General features: G+C 33.2%; 2 protein-coding genes across 2 annotated transcripts; both read right to left on the reverse strand.

The window, feature by feature from the left end:
• Positions 1–2,841: 2,841 nt before the first annotated feature.
• Positions 2,842–10,223, reverse strand: LOC143055285 (polycystin-1-like protein 2). Its single transcript, XM_076228419.1, has 5 exons — positions 9,492–10,223; positions 8,783–8,903; positions 5,647–5,885; positions 2,994–3,168; positions 2,842–2,849 (listed from the first exon to the last, which is right to left on the reverse strand). The coding sequence occupies exons 1-5, from the start codon at positions 10,119–10,121 to the stop codon at positions 2,842–2,844; spliced, it is 1,173 nt and encodes a 390-aa protein (XP_076084534.1). The 5' UTR covers positions 10,122–10,223.
• Positions 10,224–10,850: 627 nt separating this feature from the next.
• Positions 10,851–16,799, reverse strand: LOC143055286 (polycystin-1-like protein 2). The gene is made up of 4 exons (XM_076228421.1): positions 16,650–16,799; positions 13,876–14,109; positions 12,925–13,095; positions 10,851–11,015 (listed from the first exon to the last, which is right to left on the reverse strand). Exons 1-4 carry the CDS (start codon positions 16,731–16,733, stop codon positions 10,851–10,853), a joined length of 654 nt encoding a protein of 217 aa, XP_076084536.1. The 5' UTR covers positions 16,734–16,799.
• Positions 16,800–17,896: the final 1,097 nt, after the last annotated feature.

The raw sequence follows: 17,896 nt of genomic DNA on the forward strand, positions 1-17,896 counted from the left end.
TTTGACTTCAATTTCATCAAAAACTATCTTGACCAAAAACTTTAACCTGAAACTTCCCTTTTCATTTTCTATGTTAAGTGGACCGTGAAATTGGGGTCAAAAGTCTAATTTGGCTTTAAAATTAGAAAAATCATATCATAAGCAACAAGTGTACCAAGTTATAAGTTGATTGGACTTCAGCTTCATCAAAAACTACCTTGACCAAAAACTTTAACCTGAAACTCCCTCTTTCATTTTCTATGTCCAATGGACCGTGAAATTGGGGTCAAAAGTATAATTTGGCTTTAAAATTAGAAAAATCATATCATAAGCAACAAGTGTACCAAGTTATAAGTTGATTGGACTTCAGCTTCATCAAAAACTACCTTGACCAAAAACTTTAACCTGAAACTCCCTCTTTCATTTTCTATGTCCAATGGACCGTGAAATTGGGGTCAAAAGTATAATTTGGCTTTAAAATTAGAAAAATCATATCATAAGCAACAAGTGTACCAAGTTATAAGTTGATTGGACTTCAGCTTCATCAAAAACTACCTTGACCAAAAACTTTAACCTGAAACTCCCTCTTTCATTTTCTATGTCCAATGGACCGTGAAATTGGGGTCAAAAGTATAATTTGGCTTTAAAATTAGAAAAATCATATCATAAGCAACAAGTGTACCAAGTTATAAGTTGATTGGACTTCAGCTTCATCAAAAACTACCTTGACCAAAAACTTTAACCTGAAACTCCCTCTTTCATTTTCTATGTCTAATGGACCGTGAAATTGGGGTCAAAAGTATAATTTGGCTTTAAAATTAGAAAGATCATATCATAAGCAACAAGTGTACCAAGTTATAAGTTGATTGGACTTCAGCTTCATCAAAAACTACCTTGACCAAAAACTTTAACCTGAAGCAGGACGAACGAACGAACGAACGAACGGACGGACGAACGAACGAACGGAGCCACAGACCAGAAAACATAAAGGGACTTTTATTGGACCATTTCGCAAAACGTTGATCTAATGAATATCTTTCCGGATAACGTGAATATCATCGACCCTCCGGAAAACATACGTGACAAGTTAACATCGGTGATGTAGTTCAACTAGAAAGTGAATAACCACGGCCTTTATGGAGATAAGGAACAGCAGAAGACGTCACCAAAGGAGGACATAGCCTCATTCGGGCATCAAAAGTACGGACTTCTAGAGGACTAGTTATCACACTACCAATTGTGAAGTTATATCCGTTAGAACTATTGTAACTTGTAAAAGATTTTGTGATGGATAGTTAACGTAAAGTGAAATTATACCAACAAAAAACTTTCAATATGATCTATTTATAGAACTTTAATATTTTTGCTTATTTATCATTTTAATGTTTTTTCATTTGTTATGCATTTTGAGGCCCCTAGAATGTCGTGAATATAGACCAAAAGACTTTAGAACGTTATGTTATGTAATTGTTTTCCGTACTTTCGCGCACACTAATTGTAATGAAACGTAACATTATTGTTACGTATCTCTTCATCTTACAATCATTAAGTATCTCAACTAGCAAGATGTTATTTTCTTCCACAACTATTACAAAGTAAATAACTCTCAAGATACTTACGTTGCTTTTTGGAATTTTTCGTAGGTTCTGACTTTCTTACGAACATATTCTTGATTTTATCCCACAAGCAATCAATCAATTCTTCCGCCTTGCTTCGTTTGTTCATGGTATGTACTGCACTGATACTCTCACCAAGAATGGCCATAAACATCGTCATTAATGTAAATACTATCACCAGGATGAAAGTAAAGAAATAAAATTGTGCTATAATTGGATCCTTCTCATTTATTTCTGTGAATTTGCTTTTTCCCATCATGCTAATGAATAATGTTCCCATAGATTCAAATATATCACAATATGATTCAATATATTTTCCGAACAGCAAATATCCTAGAGCGGCATAACACAGAAATACGTAAAGAATAAAAATACCAAACCAGAATAAATCCTTTGCACAATTATTAAAAACTAAGAGAATATTACCAACTCGTTTGTCATAACCTAGAATACCGACCAATCTTAATGTTGAAAATGATAACAAAGTAGCATGCAGCAAATTAAACAACAAGTCCCATATTGCAATATGCTGAAAATTTATAAATTGTTTCGGATCTTCTTTGAATTTTTCCATGGTTTGTGATGCAAGAACATGACGCCCAGCATACATTGAAATACACACAAAACTCAGGGATATGCAAGAACAGTCAAGAATGTTCCAGACACTTTTAAAAAATGTTTTTCTCTTCTTCATAATACCTGACACGACCTTGACTGTTAAAGCGACTAAAAATAATAAAAATAATATTTCGCAAATTAATGTGTAGATACCATTCGTACCATGATGAAAATAAATTCGAAATGGATAAATAGAATACGAGGTAACTATACCTCCTGTCTCAGGGAATTCTGCTAAAAACATGCTGTACGCGAATAGGTTGAGATCCGGTGCATATAAGTTGAACTCTAAATAAATAGCGCGTGTATTTCTATCAATCCATAAATAGTCTGTTAATTCGTTTAAGGTTCTGTTTGAAAAATCAAAGTTTACAGCTAGTTCGGTAATATATCCGCCACCTCCGTATGTGCTATAGCGTCCAGGTATGGGAATACCCCATATATCAACGGCACTCGTGAATTTCCACCCAGCATACGAAAATGAACGTGCCTCTCTTTCTTTGTCACATATACCACTAACCCAACCAAAACAAAAATCTCTGTTTTCTTCCATCGGTAAGTAGTATTTTGGTCTTGTTCGAATTTTACCAAAAAATGGAAGCACTTCAGAAGCTGCAAATAAAAAAATTTAGCAATCTGTAAAAAAATGTTTGGAAAAAGTGTTTGTTTCAAGCCAAAATTTTTAAATACTAAATTAATGAATATAACCCAATCTCAAGTCCTAATGTTATTTTAATTTCATATGAACGTAACGAGATAAGATAAAATGATTGTCCTTACAATCTGTGACCCGAAGTTGTCTCAGTCGAGGTGGTCCAACTCTAAAACTTGTCAAATCATGGAAATTTTGTTTTAGTCTCCAATGCAAACGTTCTCCTGTATAATCAGTTTCAGGATACAACTGTGGAAACGCTGTATATCGCAGCCATTTCATATAATCCTTGACGTGTGTTATCTAAAAAAAAAATATTAGTTAATGTGTTTCTTTATTAATGCACTTTTCAAAGGATCTCCGTAATTATAATTTTAATTACACAAAATAGCAGAATCATATTTGCATCGTGCATGGCTACCACAATGAAAATGTAACTGTTTATACTAACATTCACCAATACTAATTACAAACGTTGTATAGAAACTATACATTGAGGCAGGACATAATTATAGAAAAGAACAACCCGTATTGTTAGTTCACACTTCAGTCAATATCGTCCCACTTTAAATCTGTCTCAAACTTCTTATTAAAGAGGGACGAAAGATACCAATAGGACAGTAAAACTCATAAATCGCAAATAAACTGACAACGCCATGGCTAAAATGAAAACGACAAACAGACAAACAATAGTACACATGACACAACATAGAAAACAAAAGAATAAACAACACGAACCCCACCAAAAACTAGGGGTGATCTCAGGTGCTCCGGAAGGGTAAGCAGATCCTGCTCCACATGTGGCACCCGTCGTGTTGCTTATGTGATAATAAATCCTGTAAATAGTCTAATTCGGTAGGTCACATTCATGAAAGGGAAAGGGATTGTAGTTACGACGTAATGAAATATCAGATATCATTTGTGAAACGGTTATTCCATAACGGTCAACCAACTCGTGATGGCGTCCGTAAAATTTACGAAGGGATGATTTCAACTTCACCATTTGGAACTCTTGGTTTAATAGCTTCCTTGTGAGCAGCATCCCTCTATCAAGAAAATCATCATAGGAAATGCAAGCACGGGAATATCGTATCAATTGGGAGATATATACCCCGTATGCAGGTGCTGCTGGTATGTTGCTACTTAGAAATGAAAAGTTCACAATTGGAAAGCTGAAATCATCTCTTTTGTCGTAAAGTTTTGTATGTCTTATAAACTGAATAACAATATTAAAGGTTGATATCATTATTCTCAATATAATTATATTTATTAAGAAATTACGTCATAGGTAACTTGGAGTTTATCAATGTTCAAATCTCGCAAATTCATCTGGAATATACAATTCTAGATAAAAACAATCAGAACTTGAGGAAATCGAAAAATCTACAAATATAGAGAAATCGAACCTTCAGTTTGATTCTCATAAAAAGAAGTAGGCCGAATTAGACTTTTTACCTTTATTTGTGACATTTTTACCGATTGTGTCTGTTTGTTTTGTTCACGCATCATTATCATTATTATTAAATTTGACGCGACTGTCGTACAAGTGAGAAGTTTAGCGCTGTAAAACCAAAACCAGGTGCAATCCACCATTTTCTACATTTGAAAATGTCTGTACAAAGTCAGGAATATGACAGTTGTTGTCCATTCGTTTGATGTGTTTTATCCTTTGATTTTGCCATTTGATTAGGGACTTTCTGTTTTGAATTTCCTCGGAATCCAGTATTTTTGTGAATTTATTTTTTGGTAAAGTGACAGATCAGACAAAATTCTTGATTATAAAGATCTCATTACAGGGCTCTTTTGAGTTGAAACACAGACACCACAGTTCAAGATGGTGACCATAAAACAAAATTCCAGTCTTTTTTCCTCCTGGAGTTGTTTCCGTCAGGATCAAAACATTGTTAACGAAAGGCAGTATAATGTAAACAGGCATGCGCGTTACGTGTCAATTGAGATATGTAAACGTCAAACGATAGGAAAGAGGGTAAGTCCCTTTAGAGAATGGGAAGTGGACGGGAAATGGTCACGTATGTCATAGATCCTTGTAGTATGATGTTAAAGAACGTTATGCATTTATGCTTGTTTTTTTTCTTGAAAGCATATGTTTTCTTCCAGAGCATGCCAATGTTTTTTGTCTATTTTAGTTTCCTTAGAAAAATGTATGATCTGGCTCCTGTTTTTTAATCAGAAATAATAGCGTAATGGCATTTATATTTAATAGAGATATCACATAACTTATTTCTGTTAATTACTCTAAAAAACGATAGAAATCAAGACCCTAAGTGTAGTGTTCTTACAACACTACACAGTAAATCAAATAAATTAAGAAATATCGGATTTAGTCAGATATAACACATAAAGAGACACATACATTCTTTAATTTTGAAAATGTCTAATTTGGAGTTTTTTTTTAATTTATTTATATCTAATTCAATTAATATTAATGATTTTATCAGATAGATATGGGATGAAATATAAAATGATATCTTTATTCTATATAACTATACACGGACTATAATATTTCAAGAGTTCTGCCCTAGGAGGTTCCCAATATATTTGCGGACGATAACTTTAGCAAGGGTGCATCAAATCACTTGACACTTGGAAATATACCAAGGATACCCATTATACACGTATATCTGATTTGAATGTGTCATATTTCATATTTATCCTACTAGGGTTATTGTACAAGGTATTGTGATTTGTTTTAATATTTTACCTTATTCAATAAACGTTCTAGGAGTTTTCATGTGATTTGTCTGTGAAGCATAAACTTACCTTGCCAAACTGTTGCAGTGTTTTATTTTGAGGATTCAGAAGCTTGGTGGCAATGTTTTGATGAAAATTGTAAGATCTGTCATCTTTATAACTGTAGCTTATGCTAAATATAATCCATAAAAAGAAACACGTAATGAGGACTTGTTGGATACTTTCCATCATTTGAATGCATTTCTGCCTTTCGTTTCGAGCTTTTTCGATTGACGAATGGTTAAGTGGTAACACAGGCAGTCGTTTATCTGCAAACATTGTAAATATTAAGATAAACATGTTTTTTTCCTTTCACTAGTAAACAGGTTTTAAGTATAAATAGTCATTTTAATGCTTGATAAGAGTTTAATAATTTGTTTTTTTAAGATATTTTGTCGTTTGAAATTCATTACCGTTCAGACGTGCAGTTAATACTGTACTGTTCATTGGCTGTTTATACAATTCAGAATGTTGTTATTTTGTACCTGTAATTAACAACTACTGAATGTTCTGAACATAGACTGTTTATATCATAATTGATTACAAATTTCTGAACAGTACTGAATTTACCGAAGAGAATAAGTTTGAAAGTTGACTGAAACCACTGAACTTGAATTATTAATCCATTGTTCAGTTTTTTAAAGGATGTTCAGACCAAAATGGTCGTTTCAGTTCAAGACTGGTTTATTAGTGTTTGTTATATTTTATATCTTTAAATATGGATACAAACATGTGTGTATAGTTATCAAGAAATACATTTTGTGAAATATGATAAGTATCAAATAGCTGAGACAACGTTACACTATTTAATTCAAATTTCTAAGAAATATGATGTGTTTACCGAGGCTTTAAATAGAGAAAGTGGGCATTTGTTAAAATTATTAGATCATCATGCATATCCTTAAAAACCTACTCAATAAAAGACGTAATCAAAGGTTTCATAACGAGTGAGAATTGAATATCGCTTGATATCAACTCGAGTTATTTAATTCAAATATAATAAACAAACGACCCTTCGGCCAGTTTATTATTACTATTTAAATTAAATAACTAGAGTTGATATCAAGCGATGTTCAATTCTCACAAGCTGTTTAAACTATTTCTCTTATTGTCGACACGTTTGCAGCTTAGCCGCATTTGGCACAACTTTTTGGAATTTCTGCTCCTCAATGCTCTTCGACATTGTTCTTGTTTGGCTTTATAACGTTTTTAATCTTAGCGTCACTGATGAGTCTTATGAAGACGAAACGCGCGTCTGGCGTATTAAATTATAATCCTCGTACCTTTGATAACTGTTTACACCACTGGGTCGATGCCACTGCTGGTGGACGTTTCGTATCACCAGCCCAGTAGTCAGTGTTGACATGAATATCAATTATATGGTCATTTTGTTACAAAACTTTTTTGAATTTTTCGAAAAACTAAGGATTTTCTTATCCCAGGAATAGAATACCTTAGCTGTATTTGGCAAAACGCTTTGGAATTATGGGTCCTCAATGCTGTTCAACATTATACTTGTTTGGCTTTATAATTTTTTTGATCTGAGGGTCAATGATGAGTTTTATGTAGGAGAAACGCGCCTCTGGCGTATTAAATTATAATCCTGGTACCTTTGAAAAACTGGTTTGATTGTGTTGAATTGCAAATCCCGCGAATCATTTGATCTAGTCTTTTGTACATACCAGTATGACGTCAAAAGCCCTGAACTTGAACATCAGACATTTAAAAAATAATTAAGCCTCAGAATGTAATATAATTTGAAAAAATATAATTTTCAGGTGAAAAGTGTGAGTGTTTTGTGTTTTTGAGAGACTACATCAACGATCCGCTGAATTTTTAGCTTACATGATGGAAGTGTTGACCATAAGAGAACAGGATTTAACAATTTGGATATTATTAGTGTACATAGTGTAATAGTGATCTAAACGATATATATCGGGTCAGTAAATTCCATATGGAGTTATAGCGTAGCTCGAATCCCCATATGGAATTAACTGACCCCATATATATCGTATTAAGTCACAAGCACACTGTGTAACGAATTTATCTTACCGACTATCTTACCATGCGGTATATAGACTAGTGGACTATCAAAGTGATCAAGTCTGCAATATTAAGAACCTACCGATAAATGCCAACAATAAACATTTGTAAGCTTTTAATGTGTTTTGTGGATTTTTTTCAATCGTTCATCATCAATTTCTACGATTATTGAAACCTTTCAGATTTTTTCTCAATAAAAGGACGTAACATCAGTAATTTCCGTGTATCAAAATAAACCACGCCTACTAACTCAAAATAAAATATACACGGTCTCCATGGATTGCATTTAACCAATCACATTCAAGAAATGTATAGGCGGTAAGACAAAACTTGATATCAACTCTCGCTATGTCATTAAATTAGTAATAATTAACTCGCTGAAGTTTCAATAAATACTTTACTGAAATTAAATGACTCAAGTTTATATCAACCAATATCAAATTCTCATTCGTTATGAAACCTATCAGTATCGTAGCCATGCATGCATCAAAAGTGAACTATGCAAAGCCGGAAAATGCATCATTCAGTTGTCTTTCAATTGAGATCCATGGTCAATATCGAGAATGACTATTTAAGCCAAACAGACCGGCTGCATCTGTAAATGTCTTAAAATTTTAAGTTAATTTAGGGCTTCCGTTTCCTATCACAAATGTATCTTTTATTTGTCTGATTATCTACTGGTAAAAGTGATGTTTATGTTTTCACGAGAAACCTTGCTTTATTTTTGACATTCGGCAAACACCTTGGGTTAATTAGTTAACATAAACCGAAAGTTTTTGAATTAAGTGTTGTCCTAGTGTTACATATAATACACTTATCAATCCGTTATTGTTCCTAATAACTGGATAAGACTCATCAATATTTAAACAAGAAAATGTTATGTCAGCTAGTCATTATAGAGAAAACAAAAGGAACATTTCGAGAAATTATGGCTTATTCTAAATCGACCCAAATCTAAAACGTTTTGAATAGACTATTTAACGAGCTTCATTCAAAATCCACAGTTTTAGAATCCCATTAACATATCAGTCTCAGGCAGTGGTAATGACAGACAAGTTTGCGTTTTAACTATTTATATGACGAGCAAATACATAAATATATCTCACATGCACCAATCACTTACTTTTTTGGTATCCAAAAGTGTGCCTGTAGTTCTTGAGAATGAATGACCTTGCCAGTCCTGTAGGTTTGAACTTGTTGGTTTGCTTTATTAACATTGCAAATACTGCAGACATAACTATGATCTATTTAATAAAACACAAATTATCAACTATTATCAGTAATTCTCAATAAGGTGCATTTAGACAGTAATGAATACGGGTCATAAAACATAAACGGGACAAATTTTCTGCATCAGAAACCGGACAAAGAATCAGGTTGACATGAGGGAGATTTATTCTTTAAGTTAAAATGCCTTTTAAAACAACAAATTTAAAATGAACAATATACGTACTTTAAATTCAGTACAATCTTACAATTGCTACTGGGCTTCTGCTACTCTTGGGAAATAGGAGTGTACCATTAGATATATTGAAACATTGTGTGTAACAATTATGGTAAAATCAACGTTACCAATTTTAACGAACGCATGGGCATGTTTTTTTAATGATCCCGATATATTTGACAATATTCGAAAAATATTTGAAAACACAATTTCCCCTTTCATTGACCACTAATGTGGTAATTTAAAATATACAAAATTTTGAAGAGAACAAAACACAAATTGGACTGAACTGGATTAGAAAATCTGTCTACTTTTAACTGATGATCAGTAAATTAGTTACAACAATGAAAATATATATTTTAAATTTGTTAAACTATATGTTATTTACCTTAAATGGATCCAGTAGAAAGATCGAGCTAAAGAAAGACAGGAAAAACTGTCCCAGCCATTTCTCAGACTTTTTTTCTCCCCATTCGACGCTATAAAGAGACAAGAAGACGGAACATGCTCCTATTCCTGATAGTGCCAAAATCCATGCTATATATTGAAACCAATATGGAAAAATAAAACTTTCAGTGTTGTAAAGTCCCTTTGAAACGAGAGCTTTCTCTAAATTACGACTATCTGCCATTAATCTATCCAACCAAAAATCCAATACCGGTATTCTATATTTTCGTGAAGTATCTTTAGTATCAGTGTCGTTTTTCCTGTGTTTACTTTTACTGAACATCAAAATTACTAATACGGTGGTAGGTGTTGAAATTAGAGCAGATATTAATGCAATGTAAATTGCTGTCAATGAGAATGAAAAGGGACCAACAAGAATATTTGATCCAGCATTTGAATATTCGTCTTCGTCACGAAAATATATTGCATTTCCTATCATTGTTAAAAAAACAAACAACAGGAAGCATGTAAGTCTCTGACACCTTGTATAATGGCTGCTTGTTGGCCGGAAGAATATTGAAATCCACATATGGTTATCAGCTAAGTTTTCTTTTATATTAAGGTAAAACATATTTAAGAAAGTGGTGACATTTTCTTTTCCACAAACTGGAAGGACAGCATCTACACTGCTTTCAACTGTATCTAAGCATAGCCATTTACCACATAGGAAAATAAACCTGAAATGTACATATCAAAGTTCAATTGAATTCATACAATTTATTTAATAAATTGGAATAAACAAGAATGTGTCCACAGTACACGAAAACCCAACTCGGGCGTTCATTTTCTATGTTCAGTAGACCGTGAAATGTGGGATCAACTCTAATTTGGCAGTAAAATTGGACAGATCATATCACAGGGAACATATGAATTAAGTTTCAAGTTAATTGGACTTCAACTTCATCAAACAGCTACCTCGACCAAAAACTTTAACCTTAAGCGGGACGAACGGACAAACGGACACACAGACCAGAAAACATAATGCTTATAAAAGGGGCATAATCGTATTCAAAAGGTAAAAATACATTCTAATCTATATAATGCATATCAAATGATTTATACTTGTTGAATTAGTAGGATTTGAAATAGATTTTCGCAGGTTTGTTAGACGACAAGCATTGATAGTTATTTAAGATCACGTCATGTAGACACAACTAATTTGTCCAATGTTTTCCGTGATTTGCCCTTCACAGCTATAAAATTCCCACTCTGAAAAATAAAAGAAACGGTTTAATACTGATCGTCACAACTCCAATAAATGCAGTTTATTAATATAATATTATATACCTTGATTTGAATATTACCTTTCTTTCGTTTGTATGTCTTCGACATCAACGCGGTTTAAATACCATGACGAAGACTCGCCTTCACCAGAATTGTCATGCCATATGTACACATAGCTCAAGTCTCCTAACGGATATGGTGTTGACATTAGAAAATGTACAACACTTGCAGTTGGTATTTCCTGAAACCAAAAATTAAATATTTTAATATAAACGACATATTTGTCTTTCTTTAAATTGCCACAGCGAAACCGTAAAATCATTTCAAAATGCTTATTGAGGCCATACAGGGATAACTTATTCTGTTTTGTTGTATTCTAAAATTTCATATAACTATGACATGGAAAAACAGAAAGGGATTCTTCAATTGTTAAACAGTTTGATTGCAATTTATACACAATTCATGCCCTTCACCAGGCGACATTTTTTCCAAGAACTTGGAAAGCTGATAAACGTTAATTATGTTTCTGTAAATGTTAATGTTGGCATGTTGAAAGCATCTACCCCATCGAACTTGAAATAAATAATACAACAGACACAGTTAAGTCTGCTTCATATCGAGCTTAAGAATAAAACGTTATGACAAAAGAAATGAATCCAGCTTCCCAAATTGGGAATTTTCCACTTCCATGTAGCAATATTCCAGCAGCGATATGGAAAATGTTTGGCACATAGGTCTCTGCTTACAAGTAATGTATTAAACCAAACAGTTGCAAGAGTTTCAAGTGGTAATTTTTTCCAGCTCTTCAAAAAATGTACGGACGCCATCACGAGTTGGTTGAAATCTGATAAGCTGTAAATAAACTGTATATATGTGAAGTTAAAATTGAGAAAGGAAATGGGGAATGTGTCAAAGCGACAACAACCCGACCATAGAGCAGACAACAGCCGAAGGCCACTAAAAGCTCTTCAATGTAGCGAGAAACTCCCGCACCCGTAGGCGTTCTTCAGCTGGAAAGTTGCATATAAACTGTTTATATACAGCTTTACAGCTGTACAGTTTGTGTACAGCTTTACAGATGTACATTTGATATACAGCTTTGCAGATGTACAGTTTATACACAGCTTTACAGATGTACATTTGATATGCATCTTTAGACCTGTACATCAAGATTACTTGTACTCAAGTAGCTGTGTATCTTTTAAATGATGACGGTTTGTACTTGTTTGGCTTTATAAATCTTTTCATAAGAGCGTCACTGGTGAGTCTAATGTAGACGAAATGCGCGTCTGGCGTACTTAATTATAATCCTGGTACCTTTAATAACTAATTAATTAAAGGAATAGAAGTTCCCCTATGTTCAGATCTCACAAATAGGATACGAATTTATATAACAATGAAAGAAGTCAGCTGAAGCTCGCCTCCAGGTGCTGGATTTTCTCGCTTTGTTGAGGACCCATTGGTGGCCTTTGGATGTTTTAGCTCTTTGGTCGTATTGTTATCTCTTCGGCACATTCCGTTTTCATTCTCAATTTTAAAATTTGTGTGATTCGCATCAATTCATGAAAGAGCGAGATTAGGTGCGTAAATTTGGTAATGAGATTGGATCATAATCGAATCAAAACCATGAATCATTTGGTCACTGGGTTTCTAAAATGTCGTATATGACTTTTTTGGCTAAAAATACTTCTTGACATCAATGGTCTCGGCGGGAGGAAATCTTTGGTATACCAAAATAGCATACAGTTAGACCAATCAAAATGTGTGAAATAAGACATATTACAAAATTGCCAATGTCATTTGTTTGTAAAGTTTGCTTCCAAAATGTTGTATGAAAACTTGAAAATCGTTGTAGAATGGCTTTGGGAAAAAATAATTGTACATTTCTTTATTTCTGTGAAAATAGTTTAAGTTCTTGGATAATGAAGAAATGTCAAAGTTTTTATTTTACTGCTATTTACAAAAATGTTCAAGTTCACATACAACATTTTGGAAGCATGCATTTTACCAAAATTTTCAAAGCCTGTTTGTGAGATATTTTTTTATTGAAAAATTTGTAATTTACAACATTTTAGAAGCCCAGCGACGATATATGAAAACAATGTGAAGTGTGAAAATTTCACTATTTTGAACAAAGAAAACAGGCTTACCGATCTTAAACCATCAGATAATTCCCGTATCCCTGTATCTTCATCTTGTCCATGCACTGCAAAGCCTATCCTGGACTTGGTACCTGCCCCTCTTTTCATTCCTGTATAAACAGTTACAAGGTAATAATATGTGTCGTCCACAAAGTTGTCAACTAAAGATGTAACTCCAAACTGAAAAAAAAAAAAAAATTTGGCTGAATTTATGGTTTATACATTTAAGTAACATTCCAAATAGTTTTGTTAGCATTAATTGGATTGCACCATGTGTATCACCACTGATTACTAAAGACTTAAAATTAATATTAAGTTCATACTAGATAACCGACGTAATCAAAATAGTTCTAGAATATGTCATGCACAATGATTCGTCATTGTGTTTTCACACAATTATAAAACAGAAAAAAGAAATCGTTTTCTTGTTCTTTAATGCATTTGATATTGACTCTTTTAGGTTGCACTTTGTAAATACAGCTGTTTCTCAAACCACGCCTCTATTGGGGCGATCTTGAATATTCATAGAAATTTAATTTTGTTTAAATACTGGGTCCCTGTTATGCTCTCTGTGTTCCATCTCATAGAGACATCACTTGGTAATGTTACCAGTAAATATACATGTGCATATTGTTTACATTGAAATATGGGGTAACCATTAATTCGAGTTAGGTGTAGTTAAGAAAATAAGGGGTTAGTTTAAACTCTGAAAAGTTATGGGCATATAAACGTTGAAAATATGCCACACAGCCCTATATTTTGACATTTGAAAAAAATTGTAGTGCATATGAACTTTCAATTCTAGGATATAGATTTTTTTCAAAACTTCAGAGTTAAAGTGGTACAGTTTTAGCCGTAAAAGGAGTTCCTATGGGAAATTGCATTGTCAATATTCCCAGAAATGCAACATTTAATATAACTACTGTTTTTCAAAATATAAATCAGTGAAAAGAACTTTACCCTAGAAATATCTCTCTTATCTTGATGTCTCGCCCAAATTAGTAACAGTACGTAAATCACTAATATCGTTATAATAGTCCCGATCACAGGACCTTGATTTGTTATATCAAAACGTAAGAAAACTGTGGAGAAGTCGATTGTATTTGGCGCCACATAAAAAGTGTTACCAAATGTTAAACCAAAAGCTGGACGACAGGTACATTCTATGATATCTTGCCTTGGAAACCAATCCATCTGAAAATAACCAACACAAAATTTATATCAATATCATATATTCAAATTGCATTGTTCCAATTGATCCGTTACAATTTTAAGGTAGTTCCTTGCTATTGCGCTAAAAAGACTACACACACATTTACAGTGAAAGCTTACGTAAATGATTTAAATAAAATTATTTTTCATAGATTTTTTATCTTGTTACTTTTTCTGAGAGTGTTTTTAGAATGCCAATTTAGAACGCAAATGAAAATGAAAGTTACGAACTGTCGCCTGGTTAGCTTTCCTTGTTATTTGCCTGTTTCAGGTCAAAAATTTAAAAACGATTAGTACAACCAAATGCATACAACAACAAACAAACTCGCAGTAACTTATCTTAGTCCGTGTTATACCTCAGATGGAGCTCAGTCTTTTTCATATGTTGAACAACATCTAGCCTTTATTCATAATTGCCAGTTGAGTATTTTACTTAACGAGAAATATAAGATCTCAGCGTTCCATTTGTGAACTTTCCATTGCTATATAGCATAATTCAGCACCTGGATATGGAGTATATATATCCCAGGTATTTCAAAGACACTGGTCCATATAATGATGTACGAACGCCAGAATGTTCCAATTATGGTAACCACAATCGCGTCCTCTGATTATATTTTTTCTCGATTATGACGCTCTCGGATGCGACTTAACTTTGTACTTGTTTGACTTTATAACTTTTTTGATCTGGATTTTCTTATCTTATCTAGACGAAACGCGTGTCTGGCGTACTAAATTATGATCCTGGTACCTTTGATAACTTTTAACATCACTGGGTTGATGCCACTGCTGGTGGACGTTTCGTACCCGATGGTATCACCAGCCGGTAGTCAACACTTTGGTGTTAATATCAATTATATGGTCATTTTTATAAATTTCCTGTTTACAAAACTGAAATTTTCGAAAACGTAAGGATTTTCTTATCCCAGGAATAAATTACTGGAATTGTGGTCCCCAATGCTCTTCGACTTTGTACTTCTTTGGGTTTAAACCGTTTTTGATCTAGGCGTCACTGACAAGTCTTATGCAGACGAAACGCGCGTCTGGCGTATGAAATTGTAATCCTGGTACCTTCGATTACTTTTCATCACCGACTTTTTTTTTGGTTATGGTTATACGACGTATGTTTTAGTTTATCAGTTTCATTTTACCTTTCGGAGCACGTACGATCACCCCGGTTTTTCGTAGGGTTTGTCTTTGTCTTTGGTTTCTCGTGTAGTGTTTTGTACACTGTTTGTATTTTCGTCGTTTTTTTTTGGACCATTTTCTGTTTTACTTTAACGTATGGTGTTCGATTGTTCACTTTGCATCTTCTACTTCTTTTTTCCATTAATAGAGGTGCTTACATCGAAGTTATTGAACAAAAGGTTACTAATCGGCAAGTTAAAGTCATCCCTTTACAAATATTGCAATGGTTTTCACCATAATGTCGTTCTCTTTTCCTTGACATCAATAAATACGTCTTATCATCAAATTAGACCTGTTTTGAGCAGCACGACAGGTTCTCACCTTAATATAAGTTTGTGGCGTGGTGTATTCTGTTTTTTGTCTGTTCGTTGTTTTCATTTTAGTCATGATATTGTCGACCTAAGGACCTAATTGTTCCCAAGTATATTGTGTCTATTATTGTATTCCATTGATATTAGGTCATATCTTTAATGCGTATAAGTTAGGTAAAAAAAAACACACAAAAATCAAAACGCATCCATATGTGTTAAATACAGTTTGACGTCGTATTGTAACATTAAACTGATTTGTTTCAATTATTTCATTAAATAGACACCACTTAAGTATAGAATTTTGTAAAAAAAAAAAATACACCACAAATATCCTACAACAAGGGAACGAAACAAGTAAAAACAAACTTAAGTCTAATATTTAACTGGAAAATAGAAATGATATTATTGTCGTTAGATTAATAAATACACATTCATTTGTAAACTTAGACCTTGTAAACAGACTAATTATTATGATGTACCAACATAGAACAAACCTGAGATGGACCTTAGAAGTTATATACAGTAGAGGCATAATGATGCTTGCAAATACTACATGTACAACAATATTCATGAATTTATAAAATTTCAATAAATGTGCACACACTTACTTCATTAGTATGACATGTTTTGTGTATATTTGCTTTTTGTATTCTCAAATTTTTAATGTTTTTTTATTCAAAATTCAAATCTGGACTATTCTTATTCGTTTATATTAATAAACATTTAATACTGTTTTTAAATATTTATAATTAGTTAATTTTTATTATATTTGTTTTACAGTCAAGCATGACTTATGAATATAAACTTTTCCATGGGAAGCCCTGAACAGCATTGCAAATCCTTACAATGTGTCTTTACCTTTCTTGTCGCGAGTAAATGCTAATTTCATAAATATCAGTCACAAAATCTGCCTTTTTATTCTGGAAAAAAAGACAAAAACTCAAATTTTAGTTATTTCAGTATATTTCTACATTCAAATCCTGTGGCAACAGTAAAAAAATTTGGAGATATAAGATTGATTACCTCACAGTTGATTGAATCCCACGATTGTCTTTTTGGATCCCACTCTTTACAATTTGATGTTACTATGCGCAAATTATACGGCATCAATGCTGGTGCTGATATGTTGTATGACCCATTGGCATATCTTCCGGTGATTGGTTCCCATACATAACCAAGGGATCCAAAAACTGTCAACCGAAGAAAAAAAAATCTTACTTCTCTTTTGTTATTTATCAAATCGACGTTATTACATATGACGTCATGTACTTTTACTTTCAATGTAATATTAATTAAGTAGACAATGATAACAGAACATTCAGTTAAGTAAATCAAATTACACATATCTTAGACATGTTAGACGGTGATAAGAGTAGATTGTTAACCTTAAAAAAACATTGTGTACTCGGGGCAGTTTGCTGTATAAACCTTTAAGCTATATGTGTGAGTTATTTAATATCATTTAAAGTCAATTTAATACATGTGTAGCATCACGATTAAATTTTTTCACTTATTTTAGTCTTTTACCGTTAGAGCATCTAACACAATTTCTATAGAGATTACGATTTGTGTTTGTCCTAGTCAGAGATTACTCTTACGTCCAACGGCTATTTTGCCAGACAAGCTGGGCCGTGGGACGTCAGAGCTCGTCCTACATCAAAAAGTGGATATTTGCCCATCCAAAATAGATGCGCTGCTTCGTCGCTTATGGTGCCAACTAACGGCCTTGGAATTATATAAATCGGGTATCAATTTGTTAATTTTTCATTTATCTTTTTATCTATGTAAGCTTCACCTACCTGCCACCCTTTATTTTCTCATATTTAAACAGTTTTCACAGTGACCCATCGATTTCTGCATTTTGACTTTCATTTTCAAAGATTATCACGTGACCACGAGAAAACAGTGCTACTCTATGCAAATGACCATAATTTAACACCTCGTTCATTTACGATGCAAGTAATATTAAATGTCCGAGAGCTTCTGATTGTTATCGTGGTTGGCACTAAACGCTTAATACCGATGTCCTGTAAAAAAGGTGAAAAATCGAGGTTGGCTACTAAATGTTAAACATCGATCCCCTATAAAGGAGGTAAAAAAGTATGAATATTTGCATATTTGAGTCTCCAGGTCGCAAAATACCTCGTAACTTGACTTCCTTCTGAAAATAAAGGTAAAAATGTCTGAATCGATTGGTCACTGTGAAAACTGTCTAATTATGAGAAAAAAAAAGGGTGGCAGGTAGGTGAAGCTTACATAGATAAAGAGAT

The sequence above is a fragment of the Mytilus galloprovincialis genome, chromosome 12, assembly GCF_965363235.1.
Source record: "Mytilus galloprovincialis chromosome 12, xbMytGall1.hap1.1, whole genome shotgun sequence".
Lineage (NCBI taxonomy): Eukaryota > Metazoa > Mollusca > Bivalvia > Mytilida > Mytilidae > Mytilus > Mytilus galloprovincialis.